Source organism: Mercenaria mercenaria, chromosome 6 (assembly GCF_021730395.1).
Source record: "Mercenaria mercenaria strain notata chromosome 6, MADL_Memer_1, whole genome shotgun sequence".
NCBI classification, from domain to species: Eukaryota; Metazoa; Mollusca; class Bivalvia; order Venerida; family Veneridae; genus Mercenaria; species Mercenaria mercenaria.
This window is the reverse complement of record NC_069366.1, coordinates 79,017,654-79,036,934: the sequence shown is the minus strand read 5'-3', so window position 1 is coordinate 79,036,934 and position 19,281 is coordinate 79,017,654. Positions and strand designations below refer to the sequence as shown.

General features: G+C 33.2%; 2 protein-coding genes across 4 annotated transcripts in view; one reads left to right on the top strand and one right to left on the bottom strand.

The window, feature by feature from the left end:
* Positions 1-720: 720 nt before the first annotated feature.
* LOC128557883 (sodium-dependent dopamine transporter-like) lies at positions 721-3,680 on the top strand. Its single transcript, XM_053546427.1, has 3 exons — positions 721-826; positions 1,707-1,874; positions 2,641-3,680. Exons 1-3 carry the CDS (start codon positions 749-751, stop codon positions 2,830-2,832), a joined length of 438 nt encoding a protein of 145 aa, XP_053402402.1. The 5' UTR covers positions 721-748; the 3' UTR covers positions 2,833-3,680.
* Positions 3,125-19,281, bottom strand: part of LOC123548442 (uncharacterized) — a 32,707-nt gene continuing 16,550 nt past the window's right edge. The window contains exons 1-3 of one of the 3 annotated variants that reach the window (XM_053546426.1): positions 14,774-14,888; positions 6,733-7,394; positions 3,125-4,806 (exon numbers count right to left, since the gene is read on the bottom strand). In XM_053546426.1, coding sequence (XP_053402401.1) covers positions 4,802-4,806; positions 6,733-7,394; positions 14,774-14,775 — 669 coding nt within the window. In that variant the 5' untranslated portion in view covers positions 14,776-14,888 and the 3' untranslated portion in view covers positions 3,125-4,801. Of the gene's footprint in view, positions 7,395-14,773; positions 14,889-19,281 lie in introns of those variants that run through there. The other 2 variants (XM_053546424.1, XM_053546425.1) reach the window with 2 other exon arrangements.

The window sequence follows — 19,281 nt, the reverse complement described above, 5'->3', positions numbered from 1 at the left end:
GGCGCGCCTTAAACATTTGGCCTATAGGCACAGGAACTTGGGCAAGCCTCAAACATTTGGCCTATAGGCACAGGAACTGGGGCACGCCTCATACATTTGGCCTATAGGCACTGGAACTGGGGCACGCCTCAAACATTTGGCCTATAGGCACAGGAACTGGGGCACGCCTCATACATTTGGCCTATAGGCACAGGGACTGGGGCACGCCTCAAACATTTGGCCTATAGGCACAAAAAGTGGTTTACGTCCCAACCATTTGGTCCAATTTGCACGTTACAATTAGATCAGGTTTGACTGGCTGCCTCATTCCCATACAAGACCCAAACTTTGAAAATAACTCGACGCCATTTTTATGTTTATCAGATAACCAAGGCATTCTCATGGTTTATCGGTTCAGAGTTATGATGCGTAGGACTGAATTTCCTGGATTTAAGGACATTTTGAATAAAAACCAGGAGCTACATACGTTTATGGGAAAGCTTGACTGTTCCATTTAAATGTTGAAAAGATCTACAATAACATGGAAGTTTTAAAATTATTTTCAAAATGTCAACAGCCATGATATGTTTATTTCTTATCATATATATGTTTCATAGTTCACAGACGACCAAAGTATCGATTTTAAGATTGTTTTTAAAGGGTGCTAATGCTGTAATCAGGTTCTTTAAACACATATTTGGGCATTTTTCACACCAGAATATGAACATTAGATCTGTACATTTCAGGGGTTAAGAGAGTAGATGCAAATATGAGAGAGATGACAGGAAGAGGGGTACCACTGATATTTAAAATTGCATGGTGTGTTACAACTCCTATACTCCTGGTGGTACGTATTCAAGCATTTAAATTGGAGCCGCGCCATGAGAAAACGAACATAATGCATTTCCGATCAGCATGGATCCAGACCAGCCTGCGCATCCGCGCAGTCTTGTCAGGATCTATGCTGTTCGCTAACGGTTTCTCTAATTGCAATAGACTTTGAAAGCGATCGGCATGGATCCTGACCAGACTGCACGGATGCGCAGGCTGGTCTGGAGCCATGCTGGTCGCAAACGCACTATGTTAGTTTTCTCATGATGCAGCTCATTTATGGAAAGGACAGGGCGGCTGTCGTTATTTCAATATCACCAGGGTCGTTGTAAAGATGTCATAACTGTGGTTAAATTCAAGATGACTATCATGATGTTTCTGAAGTTTCCTATCTGTATCCGAATTTTTGCCCAAGGGTGTTGAATTTTCAAGACGTTTTTTTCTAATGCCGGAATAACGTGCCCAAGAGGGCTTCTTTATTTTAGACGCAAGCGGGCAGATTAGTAGAGCTGTCGGCCTTTCGCAAGCCAACTAGATGGCAGCTCCGTACGGAGATCCGTGATGGGACTCAAACGTGAAAGAGTAAGAAAAAAGTCACAGTCAAAACTTTCCACCACCCTTTCACCAAGGAGACAATAAATGATTCAAGGGCATATCTGTTTATATGTTAGAGCGTCGTACTTTGAAACCTTTATGAAATACCTAGTAAAATTATGTATATTTTGCAAATATTTTGAAAATACATGTTAAGTTATACAAAATCATTTTGAGAGAGACAGAGACAGACAGAGAGAGAGAGGAGACTCATATTTACTGTAGCCATAATATCTTAAAGGAAATTGAACCGATGATCCATTTTGACATGACGGCTCTCATTTTGGAATATTTTATTGCAGGTCACCCTAGGTTTCACTGTGTATACATATGCACCACCTTCGTATGGTGACTACGAGTATGAACCATGGGCTATTAGCCTAGGCTGGTGTATAGCCGCGGCATCATTAGTCCCAATACCCGTCTACTTAACCTATCGACTCTACAAAACACCCGGATCAATTCTTGAGGTAATACATTAATGCGTTTACAGAGCTTTTGTAGTACTGTTACTCGCCTGCTTGATTTATTATCTCAACAACCCCCCCCCCACCCCAACCCGCCCTCCCACACCTCAAGTAATACGTTTACAGAACTTTTGTAGCATTGTTACCAGTTTACCTGATTTAATTTATTGACTCAACAACCCGTCACCCCCGGAACATTTGTTGAAGTAATACAGTAATTATTTTACAGGGCTTTTCTGTTACCCGTCTAGTTGATTTGTCCACTCTATAAAACCACCAGAATAATTCTTTCGGTAATACAGTACATGTTTTTAGTGTTGTTATCCGTATACTTGCTTTATCTACAGCACATGCTAAATCAATATTGTACTATATATACTTTACTGGTGGTTTCGTTATTTTAAAAGATCCAGATATATATATATGGTGTTATGTATCACGAGGTGGTAGTAGTTACTTTTAGATTTTATAAGCAACATGCCATTTTCTTAGTAAATCCCTCGCAAAGTTTTTACCAAAGAAATATTTAATTTTTGATAGTATCACTACATGTGTTATTTTTGTTCAGTGGAATTCATAATCCTTTATGCTAAAATATAGGTTACTTAAAGCATCCGTGCTTTTTTACACTGGTTGAAGCTCCAAAATATTTAAATTAGAGTAGTGGAAAAATCAAGCTTATGTTCGTAGAATTTTCTAAGTGAAATGTGAATAAAATAGTGCAACGGAGTTGTCTGGATAGCTTAATTCTTATTTTTTTTTTCTTTAGAGATTTAGAGTGAATCTACGTCCTAATGAAAAATGGGGTCCACCAAAGGAATTAACAAAACCAGAAATCATTTCTCCGGAGAAACTATGGGGAACCGACTCTACCGGACAAGACGCTGTCGGAACGGATGTTTCAAAGTCTTCGATAGAAAAAGGCGGATTGGATAATCCCGCATTTCAAACAAGACTCTGATTATGTCTTTTAAAACACATGGAGGCATCTGCGCATATATACTTTAATTTGATTTTTTAAAAAAATTCATATGTTATTGATACTTTATAAATCGAAAAAAAATATATAAATATAATGTATAAATAATTGCAAAAACGTACTACAAGTACTTTTTGAGATATTGACAAAAAAGCTAATGGTTAGTTAGCTTTTTTTAATATTTAAATCATGTTTTGACTTTTCAACTCATAGCTGGGATATTGACAATGAAACACAAGTACACGAAATAGACATTAACAATTATAAGATAAGATAAGATAAGAAATTGATTTATTATAGTGACATGTGTAACAACAATGATATGATACATATAAACAAGAAACATGAAATTTACACCCGGCCCAATGGACCTGTATGTACCTTATTTATAACGTACATGTATTTACAATTTTCAAAATTATTTGCACTTGAATATCTAAGAATGGCGATTATAAAATTTGAAACAATCGTAGAATAAAACAATGAAATGAAGCTCCCCTATGAATGAAGACTTAATTAAATGAATTTTAGTTAATTATCAGTGATACGGATTAATAAGGCTTAGTATTAGGATAATTAATCGAAAAGTGTAGTGAATTTAATGTAAATGAGAAGTTTTATCTGATGAAGTAATACTAGACAGATTATATTTATAGCATTAGTGTAACACCAACGTTAAATTGCAAAAGCGACTTTCTATATTAAATTATGTCTCTCATCCTTACTATAGCTATATTACAGTTTATGATTGCAATGATTATCACAAAACGTACTACCATACATACATGTGCGATTTCATTATATGTGTACAATTATCACAAACATCAACCTTATACGAAGCGAAAAGAATGAGATGTGAAATTGAACTGTTAAAATATATTGTAACAAAAGTGTTGGTCTTGAAACGAAACGAAAATTCAAAAAGAACACTACTAGTTTACAGTTACAATATACAGTACATTTAAAAGTATGTATTTTAACGATATAATAAACTTCTTCGTAATATGAATGCTTTAACAATATATTTTGCTACCTTTCTAGTATATGACTGCATTAATAAACTTAATAGAACCGTCTCAGATAAACTGTTCTGTGAAGTGTTTATATCATTAAATGTATTATTTCTCAAGGTTGTGTATTTATCACAAGATACCAGAAAATGAGTTTCACTTTCAATCTGGTTATTGTCACAAAACAGACAGTCTTTCCTCCAGACGTTTGCCACCGAAGCGACCGGTTTCTATCCTTAACGGGCGGATTTCAAAACGAAATTGGCACAACAGCGAACTTCAGTGTTAAGTACTCCTCATTTTTTAAACGAGGATTTCAACAGGCGATAAGTTCGTAGCCTATTCACATTCATGATGTCATTTTGCCATCTGATGTTGTACTTTGTCTTTAAACAACCATTCACAGTTGTTAAGTTAACAGTAGTTTTTGTCGTAAATTCATGATTTAGATTTAAGTAGTTCATAATTATTTTCGCGTCACTGGACCAATTGTTCGTACACCGTTCGTAATCGTAGTTAAACACTTCCTTGTATCTTATTTTAATCTGTGTTCATTGTACTACATACTGTTTATGCCACTAAGAATTAATTTGTACATAATACATTACTTTTGTTCATGTCTTTCACTTCACTGTATATATTAGGATGAATTTTCACCTTATTATGGTAGAGGACCATATGTTAGACTGGCTATTGCCAAATAAGTTATCCTCTTTAAATAAAGTTAAACGATTCGAAATATATTTTTTAGACTTTATCATCTTTTCTGAAATGCTTATTTGAATATGAAATGTCTGGCTTTACTGCTGGAATAGTCCTTGATGAAATTATCACAACTGTTTTTGCAGACAATTTGACACTATCCGTTGGCCCAGGCATGTATGATGCACGTTGTATTCCTTATCTTTGTAGGTTTGAGCGCTGCTTGAGCGTTATCAACGTCACCCTTGCAAAGATTGTTTAAATCTTAACCGACAAAACACAATATTCAAAGAGTTGTTCAAGCATGGAAAGACCGATAAAATGTATGGCGGCATTAAATTTAATTTAAAATATTTGTGTGGCACAGAAGAGCAGTTTCGTTTCCCTTTTTATTTAAGTTTAATAAATGATATATGCAGATATCAATCAAGCTCAAAACTCGTAAATGTAACGTAGCAGTTGGTACCAGATTTTATGCAGTTGTATTAGCTGCATTTGATTTGCACATGTTGATGTAAGCATGTCTGTTACATTCATTGTATAACCGGCGGTCCATAGTTGGTGCTACATGACCAGTCTATTGTCAACAAATAGTGTGCTTGCATGTTTTTGTGCAATGGTTTGACGGTTATTTGTATACCAGGGATGGATTCCAGTTTTTGTTGGAGGAGCATGTGTATGTGCGTGGAGCCACAAAGACTGACGTCTAAATTCAAGGATATCAAAAATATTCATAACTTTACTTCAGGAGTTAGAGGGCTGCATTTTCAAGTACCCGTCAGCTTCCACTTTGGTAAAGCGAAGTATTTTTACAATGAGCATATAGTGATTTTAGAAATAAATCTCACACTTTTTTTCAGAAATTAAATTAGATTTTTCACTGCATATGCCGAAGACAATGCTACAAACTACAAAACTTCGAAGTTTCATTTAAATATTATACGGATTAAATACTTTGATTTTAGTTTTAAGTTTGAGATTTTACACTGGAAGTCTATGATAAAGTCCGAGTAAAATGTAATCATTGCCCAAATGGAATTAGTATCATTTTGCAATGTTTCGGACATGTTAAAATTATGAGTACTCTCACTGGATTTAGGGAGGGGCTAGGGTGCGCACCCTTGTATCCTCCACAGATAATATACTTACTGAATCATTTAGGCTTGTCGGTTAATAGTCAGAACTATCTGCCCCAGGTCAGAAGGCAAACCATTCAATAAACGATAAAAAACCAACTTTTACAGATCTCGTTTGACAAGGCAGAGACATAAGATAGCACGTTGGTACATATTTAAGAATATCATTTGTGCGAAATCAGCAAAACAGATCGATTCTAATAATATCTAAAGCGGCTGTTTTTTTAGACATACTGAATAATATATGGCACAATATTACGGGTTATGTGTACAAAATATTGCATTATCTATGGACATGAATTCGTGTGATTATGGACAAATGTCTGGCAATACTCACTGGCACAAGACCAGAAAGAAAGTGCACGTGCATTATTTACAAAGATGGTGAAAGTACATTAGCAGGGTTATTTTGGTTTCAAATAAATTCTTTTCAAAATGTCTGACGCTTTGTTTTTGTACCAGTGCTGATGGCCAAATCCACATTTATGATATGCCTTATGGAATTTTGCGTCAATTTTATTTTGCAACGCACTGAATAGCTTAAAATATAATATCCCTAGCATGTATGTTTTAGACCAAAAAAAAATACATGCAGGTAAAAGCAGGAAGTAAAATGATCGGGGGAAAGTTTCTACGCTTTTGACAAGGGCTTTGAATCCACGAGATCATTACAGTACAGTACAAGAGGTATGCTTTGAACAGAACAAAATATGAATGGTATAAGTTTCAAAAGTAACAAAGACTTATTAACATTTCCAAAAAAAGATATATCTGTACACACGTATGTAATGTATGCATGCAGTCTGTAATATATGATATGTAACAAGTACACTCGAAGTGGTAGCGGCAAATACTAATGTTGAATTACAGCTTTTTGTAAATATGAACAACATTGTCATATGTTTCGTCATTTTTGGCATAACTGACGTACAATTTTCTGCTTGTACCACACCAACATATACCCCAAGGCGATGTCAGACCCTCCAACCAAGCACTGGCCCTAGTCAAGTCACAAGATATATTTTGTATCTTACCATTTCCATATTCACACACTAAAATAGATTCTTCATCCTCTAGTGTAGCTAAAGATCTTGGCTGATTCAATCCATCATACTTTCCTCCTATTTGTTCACCTTCGCCGTCCAACCGTAAAACTGCACCCTCTGCGTCAGATACATAAATATAGTGGTTGTTGGATGTAACATTACATGGCATTTCAGAATCTGAGATTTTTATATATTTTTTCAACACCATTCCTTTCAAATCAATAAATTGCAGGCACTGTTTCCCAGGATAGGAACGTGTAAGTACAAGTTTTTCCTGGAAATAACTTATACCATGGCATCTTCCATCAACCTTCAGCGTTTCACCGAGTGAAAGTTTGTTTGAAGAGACAGACATGAACTGGACTGAAGCCTTGTTAGGGAGCGTGACAGCAAGTAGGTCACCGGTTACTAAGGTGATATCCCAGGGTTGAGTATCTAGTGGTAACCGATCAGCTATGGAACTGTTGTTCAGATCAACCATTTTGATTGAACTGTTTCTGTTGTCAGCGAGAATTAATTTTGAAGGTGAAAGGAGAACCATTCCGGTTATATAGCAGGCTTTGCTTTCTTGTGGTGTCTTTACACAGAGTTCATACTCTGACGAGATTTTAACTTCCGGTTGTGCTTCTTTTGATACAGGCATCCTGTACCTGGAACACAATAACTATTTTGTTGAATGTCTGGAATGCATATAAGTTTCAAATTTGCTTTTTAATAACATTTATTTAATAAAGAAAAACTCTTTGAATGCGAAAGCAAACAAAAAACGGTATATATCTATAAGAGCACATATTGGTACATTTTTTATTCATACTTACTACATCAGGAGTTGTATAAATTACTTCCTTATTCAGCAAAACCAGGAAAAGTTAAACACACACACACACACACAGCTTAAACTTAGACATTTTAATTTAATGAACATAAAGATATATCTTTGTCACTTGTACGCTCTTCAACATCGCTTATGTAAAACTAAAGGTTGTTTATGTTAAACAATCATATAAATCAAGAATCGAACTTTGGTCATATTTATATGAATCAGGGCCCATATTCACCAAATTTTAAAGTCTGAAACGTAGACAAATGCAAATCTTCATTTTGCTTTTGCCTAATCAAATATGCAAATCAAATGTTGCATGAAAACCTTTTTAGGAATCTTCGATCCACAGCAAATGATGGTTCAGGTTATTTTAGTAGGCCGTTCCTAATTATAACTTTCAGGTTTTAAATGATGATGAAAACGGGCAGAGGTGTACAAAAATCTGACACTTGTTGAAGAGTAAATTTCTATTTGCGCATCCTTTCTCATTTGGTATAAATCATTGTTTAAATGATCAATAAATGTTAAAGCTATATATTGTGACAGTATATTTATTACACCACAATTTATTTATACGCAAAGATCTGGTATTTACAAGCAAGCGAATTAAATTACCACGTCGGAAAGTCATAAATAAAAAAAGTGAAATCTCAATACTGACATATAGTAGAAACAAATTTAAATTTGGTTTGATATTTGACCATATATCAGTAACAATATATATATATGTCCTAAAAAGTGACGCTTGCTCGTTTAATAAAAAAACAAAACAAAAACAGAACATCCGTCTATATTTTTACAATAGTTTTTAAATACAGGTAGAGGAGAGGCGATATCAAATGTATTATTCAACTTTATTGAATTTTTAATATTAATTAACAACTTGACTTTTAAAAGTATAGAAAACGTTGATACATGCACTGTTAGTGATATGACATATACTGTCAATTACCAAGGGGTCTTTTTTAATTGTTTTACTTTTCATATAAAACTGTACAAACTCTGGCTGCCATGTTATTTTCAAACCCTATATGGAGTAAATGGTGAGTTGATGTCCATGCTTACCATTTCATACATTTTCCTTGTTATTAGTAAATTGATTTACCAAATGTATTTCATGAATAATACCCTTTATTTCTTATTACCGTGGTTTGAAATGTTAATGCACCCCCACTGTCTCTGTTATAAGGTGGTCCGACGGTATAGTGGTATCACGCTCGACTGTCAATCCAGAGGTCCGGGGTTCAAATCCCGGTCCAGGCACTGGACATTTCTGAAATGCTCTTGGGTGTCTCCCACCTGACTAAGAGGCTCCAGGAAAGACGGATTCGCGTGTAACGGTAAGAACCAGACTGTCTATTCGCAAAGAGCCAGGCTAAATTAGCCGGACAAACCTTTATCTAAATGGATCTCTCTCTCCCTCTCTCTCTCTCTCCCCCCCCCCCCCTCTCTCTGTTCTAGGGGGTTTGTCTCACTCTGGGTCTGTACTAGTAGATGATGAATTTGGCGCCATGAGTGGCTGTATTTGCGCTATATAAAGCGCAATTGTAAGTGTTTATCATGAAAAGGGCCCGATATAAATCTGGTATAATATATTCTAACACTTTTAAAATTTTCTTTTATATAAATAAAGAAGGATTTTACCCTGTATTGTCTTGTCGATTAAAACACGTTTCGCAAAATGACCTACTTTTGGCTATTCCGGTTTACTGCATCCATTTACGCCTAAAAAGGATTCCAGATTAATATTTCTTCCTTTTGTAATTCAAACGTGTAAGAATGGAAATAGATATTAGTTTTGCGTGATTTGTTGGCAATAAAACACGGTTTTGAGTTCAGATGCGTAGCAATCTAATCACGAAGGTCGAAGGCCTGAGTGATTATTTACGACGCCACTGAACAAAAAAACCCCCAAACAACTCAACATAACTCATTGGATCTGTATCATACTTAAAGGAATTTCTCTTCATCATAAAGTATGACCAGATAGAATATTTAACGAAATATACCCATATCCTCTTTCGAATTTCAGTATTGACACAATTAAAAAAGATTATGTTTCCCTTCGCTTACAAATTATTACTGTCAACGAAACAAGCAAATCTAATAATTTTCATAACAATAGCGATAGAAAAATGCCAAAATTATTTCAAACTTTCTTTAAGGTAAATTCACCTGTTCACCATCATTGTATCGTTGTTTAACGTTTTCGACTATTCATTATCTTAATTTTGGCATTTCACCAAATTCAATGAGTTTCCACTTTTTCAATTTTCGACTTTTCACCACCTTAGTTTTGCTGTTTTATCAATTGACCTTCTGGCTTTCGTTGTTGACGGGTTTTTACTTTTCACCTTATTTCGACATTTCAACAATAGAATTTCACTTTTTCATAATTGTAATTTAGCCGTTTCACCATCATACTTTTTTCGACGTTTCACCATCATAATTTTGACTTTTCGACTTCCATTCGCGCATGTAATTGCGTGCTCACATAATAATTTGACATCTGCTCTCATTTTCATGATGTTGACAATTATTTTTTTTTAACATAAAACCTTTTTTTAAAAAAGTTCACAATCGTGAAGATATTTTAGCGAATACAATTAATATGATGAAAAGGATATGTAGATACTATCTTATTTACAAACACCCGTGTATATCATCCTCTCAGTGCTAATAAATTACTTTTTGGTATAAATCATTTAACTTATGAAGGCAATAAAAGGCTATTACAACACTTTCATTATTTTCTCAAATCGACAAGAAGGTTCGAAAATGACTAAATATGTTCTAAATTTTAATTAAAATACATTTTAACAACTGCTGTCTGACTTTGCGATTGGGCGTTTGGGCACGAAAATATCGACGCAGGCCTTTTTTATCTTCCTTTTCTCTTTCTTCCAAGAGTTGGGCGACAAGCCTTAACAACATTATTAAGGGTTGGCCCTTCCCAAAATGAGAGTAATAAAATAGGCATTACTTACTTTGTATTTTCGTAACATTTGAGGAAATGATGATAACGAATATTTGATAAAATAATGAAGTTCAAAGGAAAAATGAATAAAAGGGGAAAAAAAGAAAAGAAAATATAGAAAACAACAAAGAAAAAGAATGAACAGACTCAATCAAACCGAGTCTGCTTTTATTTTTCTTGGTTGCACATACTTTTGGATCGATTGTCTCACAATCGATCCAAAGTTAACAATGCAGAAATTTCCTTACTGCATACCGAACAAAATAGTGCGGAAAGTAGTTCCATGTTATAGATTATGTCAACCATCAAAATATAATTATTCTGGTACGACTGTATTTTCAGCTGTCGAACGTCCAAAACAAGAAATTCTTAACGTATTTTTCAGTTTTTATTATATACATTTCTGTTGTGTATTTCTGACTGCAGTGACTTATTAAGTTATTAATGCGCGAAAACTAGGTCACCAACAATCCTACAATGCCAGCTTTGTTTACAGCACAGGCCGATCCTTAAGACGTTGTTAAAAAATTACAGCTAGCCTAGAAGTCTTTTTTGTAGCGATTTTACTCGATAAGATTTTATTGAACTGAAAAAAAATCAGTCCGGGATAGCAAGGGAAACAGCTGTAGTTCGATTCGTCTTTAAAAAGTTACATCCCTTTGTTTCATTTACGTCCTTTGCATACATGTCAGATACATTTTTCCACGAACAAAAAGGTTAATATCTCATTCCAACTATTCAGATCATCAGGCAAATCATAACTTTATTGTACAACAGACATGCTGATTTAATCTGTAAATGCTCTACAGTAGACTCTACTGCAGTTTGTTAATATCTGTTTATGCAGGACGAAGGTGTTATTTCGCCCCAGTCAGTCCGTCCCAAACTTTAGTAAAATTGGTTAAGATTCGTTACTTAATATACAATAAGTAACATGTACGTATTTATGTACTGTAAAGCAAGTGTATAAAGTAATGTTTATGATTAGTAAGGTCGGTGGTTCTACCCATGTGCCCCTCTCGTGATGAAATAATGCACGGAGGGGCACCTGGGGTCTTCCTCCACCATTAAAGCTGGAAAGTCGCCATATGACCTATCATGTGTCGGTGCGACGTTGAATCCAACGAAAAAAAAAAAGTTCTTATCACGAGTTTTGTAAATGTATTATTTATAATTCTGATAATTACAACAAGTCATGAGCACACTCCATACCTCATTTACTAAAGCAAAGAGCTATAAAAATAAATAAATCAGCAACTTGAAAGGCATATAGAGCAAATCTTGCCAACGTCCCGTGACTACTGAATGAGATCTCGTAAGCATCTGTTGATCACTATTAATTAAGTCGGCAAACGCTTTGAAATTAGATTAATTTCGGATCGTTTGTTAATTTACAATGATAATGGTGTTTTTTTATTGTTATTAGTATTTTCTACATGGGGAAAGAATGAATTTATGACTGGAAGTCTGGCAAATAACAGTTGTTTGAAAAATGGACTCGATTCTGTTTATTAGGACCAGGCGTACAGCCTGTTTTATACTTAAGGTAAGCGTCTGTTAATTTGATCACAATTGATCAAGTTGGCAAACGCTTTGAAATAAGACAATGCGCTAACACGCAATGATGCGGAAGTATCTCCAGTTGCCATTCTTTGCATTTTATAGTTCTTTGACTGAAGGAAACGTTGATTATTTTCATCAGTCAGTTCCGAGACAAATAAGAATTTAAGAAAAGCTTCTGATTATGGTGTACAAATATCATTGGAAGTGTCTCGCCATCTGGTAAATGGATGTCTACTAATAGCCTGAGTTCTAGGCATTTCCAGAAATGAGACCGTGTTTTGAAGAGTATTGTCCCTTGATTATTAAGCCAGATTGGTTAAATTTGATTGTTTCCCTTTATACCATCTTAACGCGAGTATCGATTTTTGTTAATCTCTCTTATCTTGATAATCCTGACTTTACACCGGTTTTGTTAATTAGGGTTATTGTGACGACATTGTGAAACTTTTTACACAAGCGGAGTTTCTACCTTGCCCGAGGCTATTGCAGTACATTCTTCAAATTGGTGATTTTGAATGATTATCGGGTTTTTGTTTCAAAATTGAGAGCCGGGAAGGATATTCCCATTACTCAGCATAACTTTTAGATATGTATTTAATCCTTTGATTATATCTTTTAAGGGCAAAAATATATGTGAATCATAAATTAAAAGTTAATTAATTAAAAAGTAATTTTTAAAATTTAAATATTTTTATTCAAACATGTAATTTAAAATAACAATTTTGATTTATTTTGACAAAGACGGAATTAGATCGACATACATGTTTGTTATTTGATATACATAACATTATTATTTCTTGAAATTGGTGATTTTGAATGATAATCTGGTATTTGTTTAAAAGTTGTCAGGAAGCATGTTATTCCCATTCCTTAGCGTATTTTTTAAATATGTATTTAAAGGCATTGACTTCCAGATTTGGCTAAAATATTTCGTCAAAACCAATAGCGCTATAGCGGAATAAGTGAATTATGACTTCAAAATATAGATTTTTTTATAATCGAGACAGTTTACCTTGAGTAAAACGTTACAGTCGCTTTTCGATTTTCATTATAAAAAGTAGTAAAACAGCAAATTCTCATGTATTTCCGTAGCATATAATTTGCCAGTAATTAAGTTTTAAAGCCTTCTTAAGAAATATAGCATTTATTTCCAGATATCTATAAAAGCATTTTTTCTTGTTGTCGAACGATCTGGAGGCCAGTCCCTTTAATTTTTAAAATATTTTTTGAGGGCAAAATATGTGTATTTCGGGTCTCCTTGGAAACGTGTCTTTTCAGTTTAAAAAGTTTTTAAATATTATGGACCCGTGGCCTATAAATGCATTTTACTTTACAATAATGTTAATTTGGATTTTGAACGGTAAGATAAATTATCAAAATTTATAACTTCATATCCATAATTTAGAATTTAACTTAAACGTGTCGTAATAATTGTCCCTTGCCGCGGGGCATGTTAGACAAACAGACACTAATCCAATTAGTAACGGTGATAAAAAGAAATATGTCAGCATTCGGTTAACTTATTGTCAAACGCGTTATTTGACTTTATCATTACAAAAAGATAAGAAATTTATAACAACAATATTATGATACTTACAAACAAGAAACATGAAATTCGCACCTGACCCAATGGACTTGTATATCTAAGAATGGCGATAATAATATTTGGAACAATCGTAGAATAAAACAATGAAATGAAGGTCTCCCTTTGAATGAAGACTTGAATAAATGAATTTTAGTTAATTATCAGTGATACTGCAGCCGAATAATATGTTTTCATATGTGCCCATTACTTTTAAGTGAACTATGTGAAAAAAGTAAACTGCAAATGTACGTTTTAATGCGAATATTACTTTCAATGTCCATGTGTTATATTTACATGTACAATATTTAAGTTTAACTATGAACATGTAGATCTAGTTCTATATGTTCATCAACTTTATGTTATGTTATGTTTTAACGCAATAAATAATTCTGGTAGTGAAAATGGTATTAAATGAATTAAAAAATGGAATATTTGTTATTTAAACATGTAATTTAAAATAACTTTATTTTTATTTAAACTGACAAAGTAATGACATTAAACACGGAATTAGATTGACACACATGTCTATCTAATTCAGAGACGTGTACCAGTTTATCCGGTGTCATCAGTACACGTGTAATGTGACGGGCAAAATTTTCCAAATTAGTAAAATCAGTGCTATTCAAACGTTTAGGGAAGCAAGAAGACATAAAAATAACTTAAAAATAAACTCATTGAAAGGAAGATTAACTTTTCTAGTTTTCTTCAATAACTTAATAAATGTTGTGAGATGATTATAAATATAAGAATATATCATTTTAAAAGACCATGTAAAGCTTAAAATCTGTCATTTCCTACAGAAATCAATGTGACTCGGGATCAAAATAAGTTACTTATTTCAAACGCACAGGGAAGCAAGAAGATCATAATTTATTTTATCAAAAATTATATTGAAAGTAGTGAAACTAATTTGACATTGTCCTCAGAAATATTGAGATATTTTTCATATGGGCAATATCCGCACTCGCGTCAAACACTCGAAAGACCAAAAAAGTTGAAGCGATTTCCGATGAAACTTTCATGGCTGCTGACGCTTTACGTGCTATTAGTTTAATTGGCAATAAATTCAAATACAACTTACATGTATCAAAAGGGGATTTAATTCCTGATTGATTTATGAAAAAATTATCAAATAATATCCAAATTACAAATGGTCTGGTGATTTAAACCTATGTATGTACTGTACACAATTAACATCTACTGTTACGTCACAAGTAAATTAGGCCTAAAACAAATTCTTTGTTTCCGGTAACATGATAGAAAAAAATAGGGTAGGTAATTCGGATTTTTTTTTATCAGGGAGACTTTTCGGAAATTATTTTTGTTTAAAAAATGAAAACAAATAAGCGGGTAATGCCTTAAGAGCATCAGTAAATTTTTTACCAACATCACTGGCCATGTTTAAAGCTTAAAAAGTGCAGTTTTGCATCTTTTTATTAAAAAAATTAAAACATATTCAGGCCATAAAGAACATTAATTTAGGGCCGGGTGAAAAATTTAGGTTAGTTCTAGGGGTGTAACGATACATCGAAATATCGATGCATTGCGATACTGAGTGTCCCGATAGTATGCATCGATAGAAAAGTCACGAACCAATAACAATCGCCGATAGTTCCTTCAACAATCGAAAGTTTCGATAGTTTTAAAATTTTAGTAAATACAGAAATAATTTATAAACCAAGAAACAGAGCCAGCTTTCATTTGCGCATTGGAAAATGTTTACGTCTCCATTACAATAATTACCCTCACGGAATTAAACTTCCACAAAGGACTGGGAAGTCTGGGAGATAATAAATAAATTTGGTTTCTGAGAAACTTTGATTGAATATATTTAAATAACCTGTTAATCTTAAATGAGAAAATGTACAATGGAGAAAGTAGGTTACTTGTATGATATAGCAAACTGTTAGGTAGGGCCCTTCATTTAGTGCTGGTACACCTTAGTCCGATCCGTCAATTTTCGTCTTTTTCGATGATTTGGGTTATTAAACATGTTGACATTCGCAACAAAATGGCCGATTCGTTTGAGTATACCTTGCATAGGTTTATTGTTTTACCTATTGTTTCAAAGCCAAGGAAGGCAAGAAATAGAAAAAAAATGTTAAAAATATTTAATGTTAGATTTATTTCTGTCCATTTCAGTTATACAAACATGTATCTCAATGTGTATTAACAGCAATTATAAACAGTGCCGTGTCTTACATTGAGTAACAATGCCAGTTGGTAGTTTTACTGTATAAAACATGGTGGCCGATAACTATTGCAATAGTATTGCAATAGTAACCTGCAATAGAATAGTATCGCAATAGTTTTTCAGCAATATCAGTAGTATTGCAATAGTCAAAATTGGCCTCAATAGTCACCCCTAGTTAGTTCGGGATACCAGAAACAAACAATTTTTTTTTACTCCTTAGTGATAAAACCAATAACTTTACATGACTGTGCATTTTGATTTATATCTTCCATTATTTTGGTTTCTTCAAAGTTTTGATGTTAAGATTGCCTGTCACAAATATAAAACAGTATGAACGTCAAATTATTTTGACGCGCCCTCCGGTGACCGGACAGTTATCAGATTCTCAGGTGATTTTCTAGCTGTCACGTTATTGATTTCTTAATGAATAAGTAATGATTTTACATAGTTTTAACTGTTATTTACTTAAGATATCAATACTTATCTGTAAACAAAATATTGTATGAAATTCACACTGTGAATACATACCAAGGTACATTTTTCAACGTCTCGGATAGATTACCAATTTATCAGTTGATAAAACAAATGAGATTGTGTTTGTATACAAATCCATTGTTATTATCTTTTAGAAATGATATAAGATTGATCATGATCAACAATTAGGTAAAATTTGCCGTCTTATCGGTAAAATTATCTCCCTTGAAATCACCTGGCTGTGCGATATCGATGTTTATATGGTTGATATTTTCCAATAGAAACAAAGACGGAAAAAAAGTTTGAACAAATATTGTTTTAATTAGAATGAACACACAATATTTATTATCCTATTGAAGTGTTCGTCATTCTTTTCTCTATACAAAGATATAAAAATTATTTATCTAAAATGAAGAATTAATGTTTCCCTTGGCGTTTAAAAACATCTCTATCAGTCTCTGTTTACGGCATATAGGTACTGAATGAAATAAGCAAAAACCTGTGATACGTATCTTATTCTTTCCCCTGTAGCCACTTTATTCATAATTTGAGAATATTTATTATCCTATTGAAGTATTTTACAGACAATCAATTTTTTATATATGTTTTTATTTTGAAATTATTTTAATGTCTTCTTGCTTCCCTAGACGTTTAAAAGTTGGTGATTTTTGTATTATTTCTTTATTTGCACGTTTCCGTGGTATTTCCGAACGCGCGCGGAAACGCACGAACTCGCCCGAAGTTTAGCTGCCGATGATACAGAAAGAGATGATTGTTACAATAGAGTATTATTTTCAACTGGTAATTCTTACTGCATGCATCAGTATAAAAGAAAGAAAGGTAGAGAGAGAGCAGAAAGGAAAGTCATAACAATTTCATGCGTTAAATTTACACAATTAGAAAAGAAGCTAAAGTATATAAATGGTCTATGTTTTACTGTTTGCTATACACATTTAGAAAAGAAGCTAAAGAGTATGTAAATTATCTATAATTTCAAATGATTATTTCTTTTAATCTGGTTTAACGAAAAAGATATTGTGCAAATGGAGCGGTATGTAACCAGGTGTGCAACTTGGAAAATACGTTTTATTATTGCAGATAATGATAAAAGTGATAATAACAGTTCGGGAATAATTTCAGTTATATTAAGGCGAACCATAGTTTATTGAAATTACTAGATTTCGGCAAAATATATGTTACAGGGAAAGATGCTGACGTATCATGTTAATAAATAAAAAAAATCATAAGACATGATGCACGTTGCAACTATATATATTTCTTTCTAAAGAAGATAGCCACTGTCTCGTATTTTAAAGATTCGTTTAACTATACCCCTTAGTTTAAGTTTTAACCATAAATATGTTATAAAGAATTTATGTGATGCAACATTTTGAATAAATTGTTTTCGGAGCCACTGAAGCACTTTTTGATAGTTGCTTATTACCAATTATCAGCTTTTGGCAAGTTTATTGCTTATCAACACCTTTTTATTAGGGGATTAGGGACGATCAGGTCTTTTTATTACACAGATAATAATCTTTTCGGTGATTGCGTAAGAGCATTTTGAAAATTAGATTAGATAAGATAATATAACAGTGATTGAGTTTTTACTTGTATTTGATTAACAGTATTTTTTCCTGAATACAGGTTAATTGTTCGATATTAAAGTATAGATACATAGAACACGTGTTAAAGGTTCGCTTTAGAGTGAAAATATTATACAATAAAGTTTTGTGACAACATTGTGAAAAATTGTCGTTTATTGATTTATTAGTTTATTCAAAGAAGTATAAAATACATTTTATAGCTCTTTGGTTTATTGTCTCTCCCGAAAATTGTTATGTACTCTCTTTGCTCCATATTATATAATGCTTTCACTTGCTGTAGGCATTGTATTTATGCAATAAATCGAAATTGAGTTGAACTGAATGTACGCACAGCTAATCTCTAGCAGGTACAGCATGCACTAAAAGATATGAAAAATTTATTAATCCCTTGTTCATATAGTAAAAATATTCGTGATAATTATTATGAATAACCTTTACACTACTTTAGTGTCACATTATACTAAATTTTTCCTAAAATACTTTTTTCTATAATGAGCTTGTTTTGTTCTTAGGTTTTCCACTTTTTATTTTAAAAATCTGACATTTATTAAATCAGTCAGTCAGTCCCTTTGCGAAACCTTGAGAAGTCATAATTCGCACATACTTTACTACACAATGACTGGCTCGGGGGTAAATAGATCACACTTCCAATTAAACAGGCTCTGGTGTCATAAAAAGAGACCTTTTACATTGTCAAGTATGTTTGTTAGTTTTTTTTTCTGTTCATTTTTCATTAGTGTGTGACTGACAATATGTTTTTCAAATGTTCATTGCATAGAAAAATTATTTTTGACAAGTTAAACATGACTATATTTGCTGTTGTTAGCTTTACCGGTACTTAAAATTAGTGTAAAATAAATCACCCTTCCCACTACGTTTTTACAGTAGATCTCTAATCTATAATACTTGTTTTTATGATCGGCACCTCCCGTGATACGATAAGCGGAGATAACCGAACCATAACGATCTGCAACAGCCGCTAAAAAGACGGTCGAAGGGAGACAAAAATGTATAGCGTTGATCTCAATAAACAAGGAAAGATAATAGAATCGATTTTTGCCCAATTCTTCAGTATGTGCCGAACGTCCGTGTTATGTTTTTCTAACGGCATAAACTTTAATCCTTACAACACAAATTTAGAAATATCTTTTTGATGAATAGAAAGCTTATAAACCAAGCAATTCATTAATCAGTTTTTACTTTACACATGTATTTAGAATAAAATGGATTATTTCTGAATGCTTAACTACTGGTTTTCAAAAATTTGAACATCACATTGCCGCTATTGGTGTTACATGTCATTTAAAACAGTTA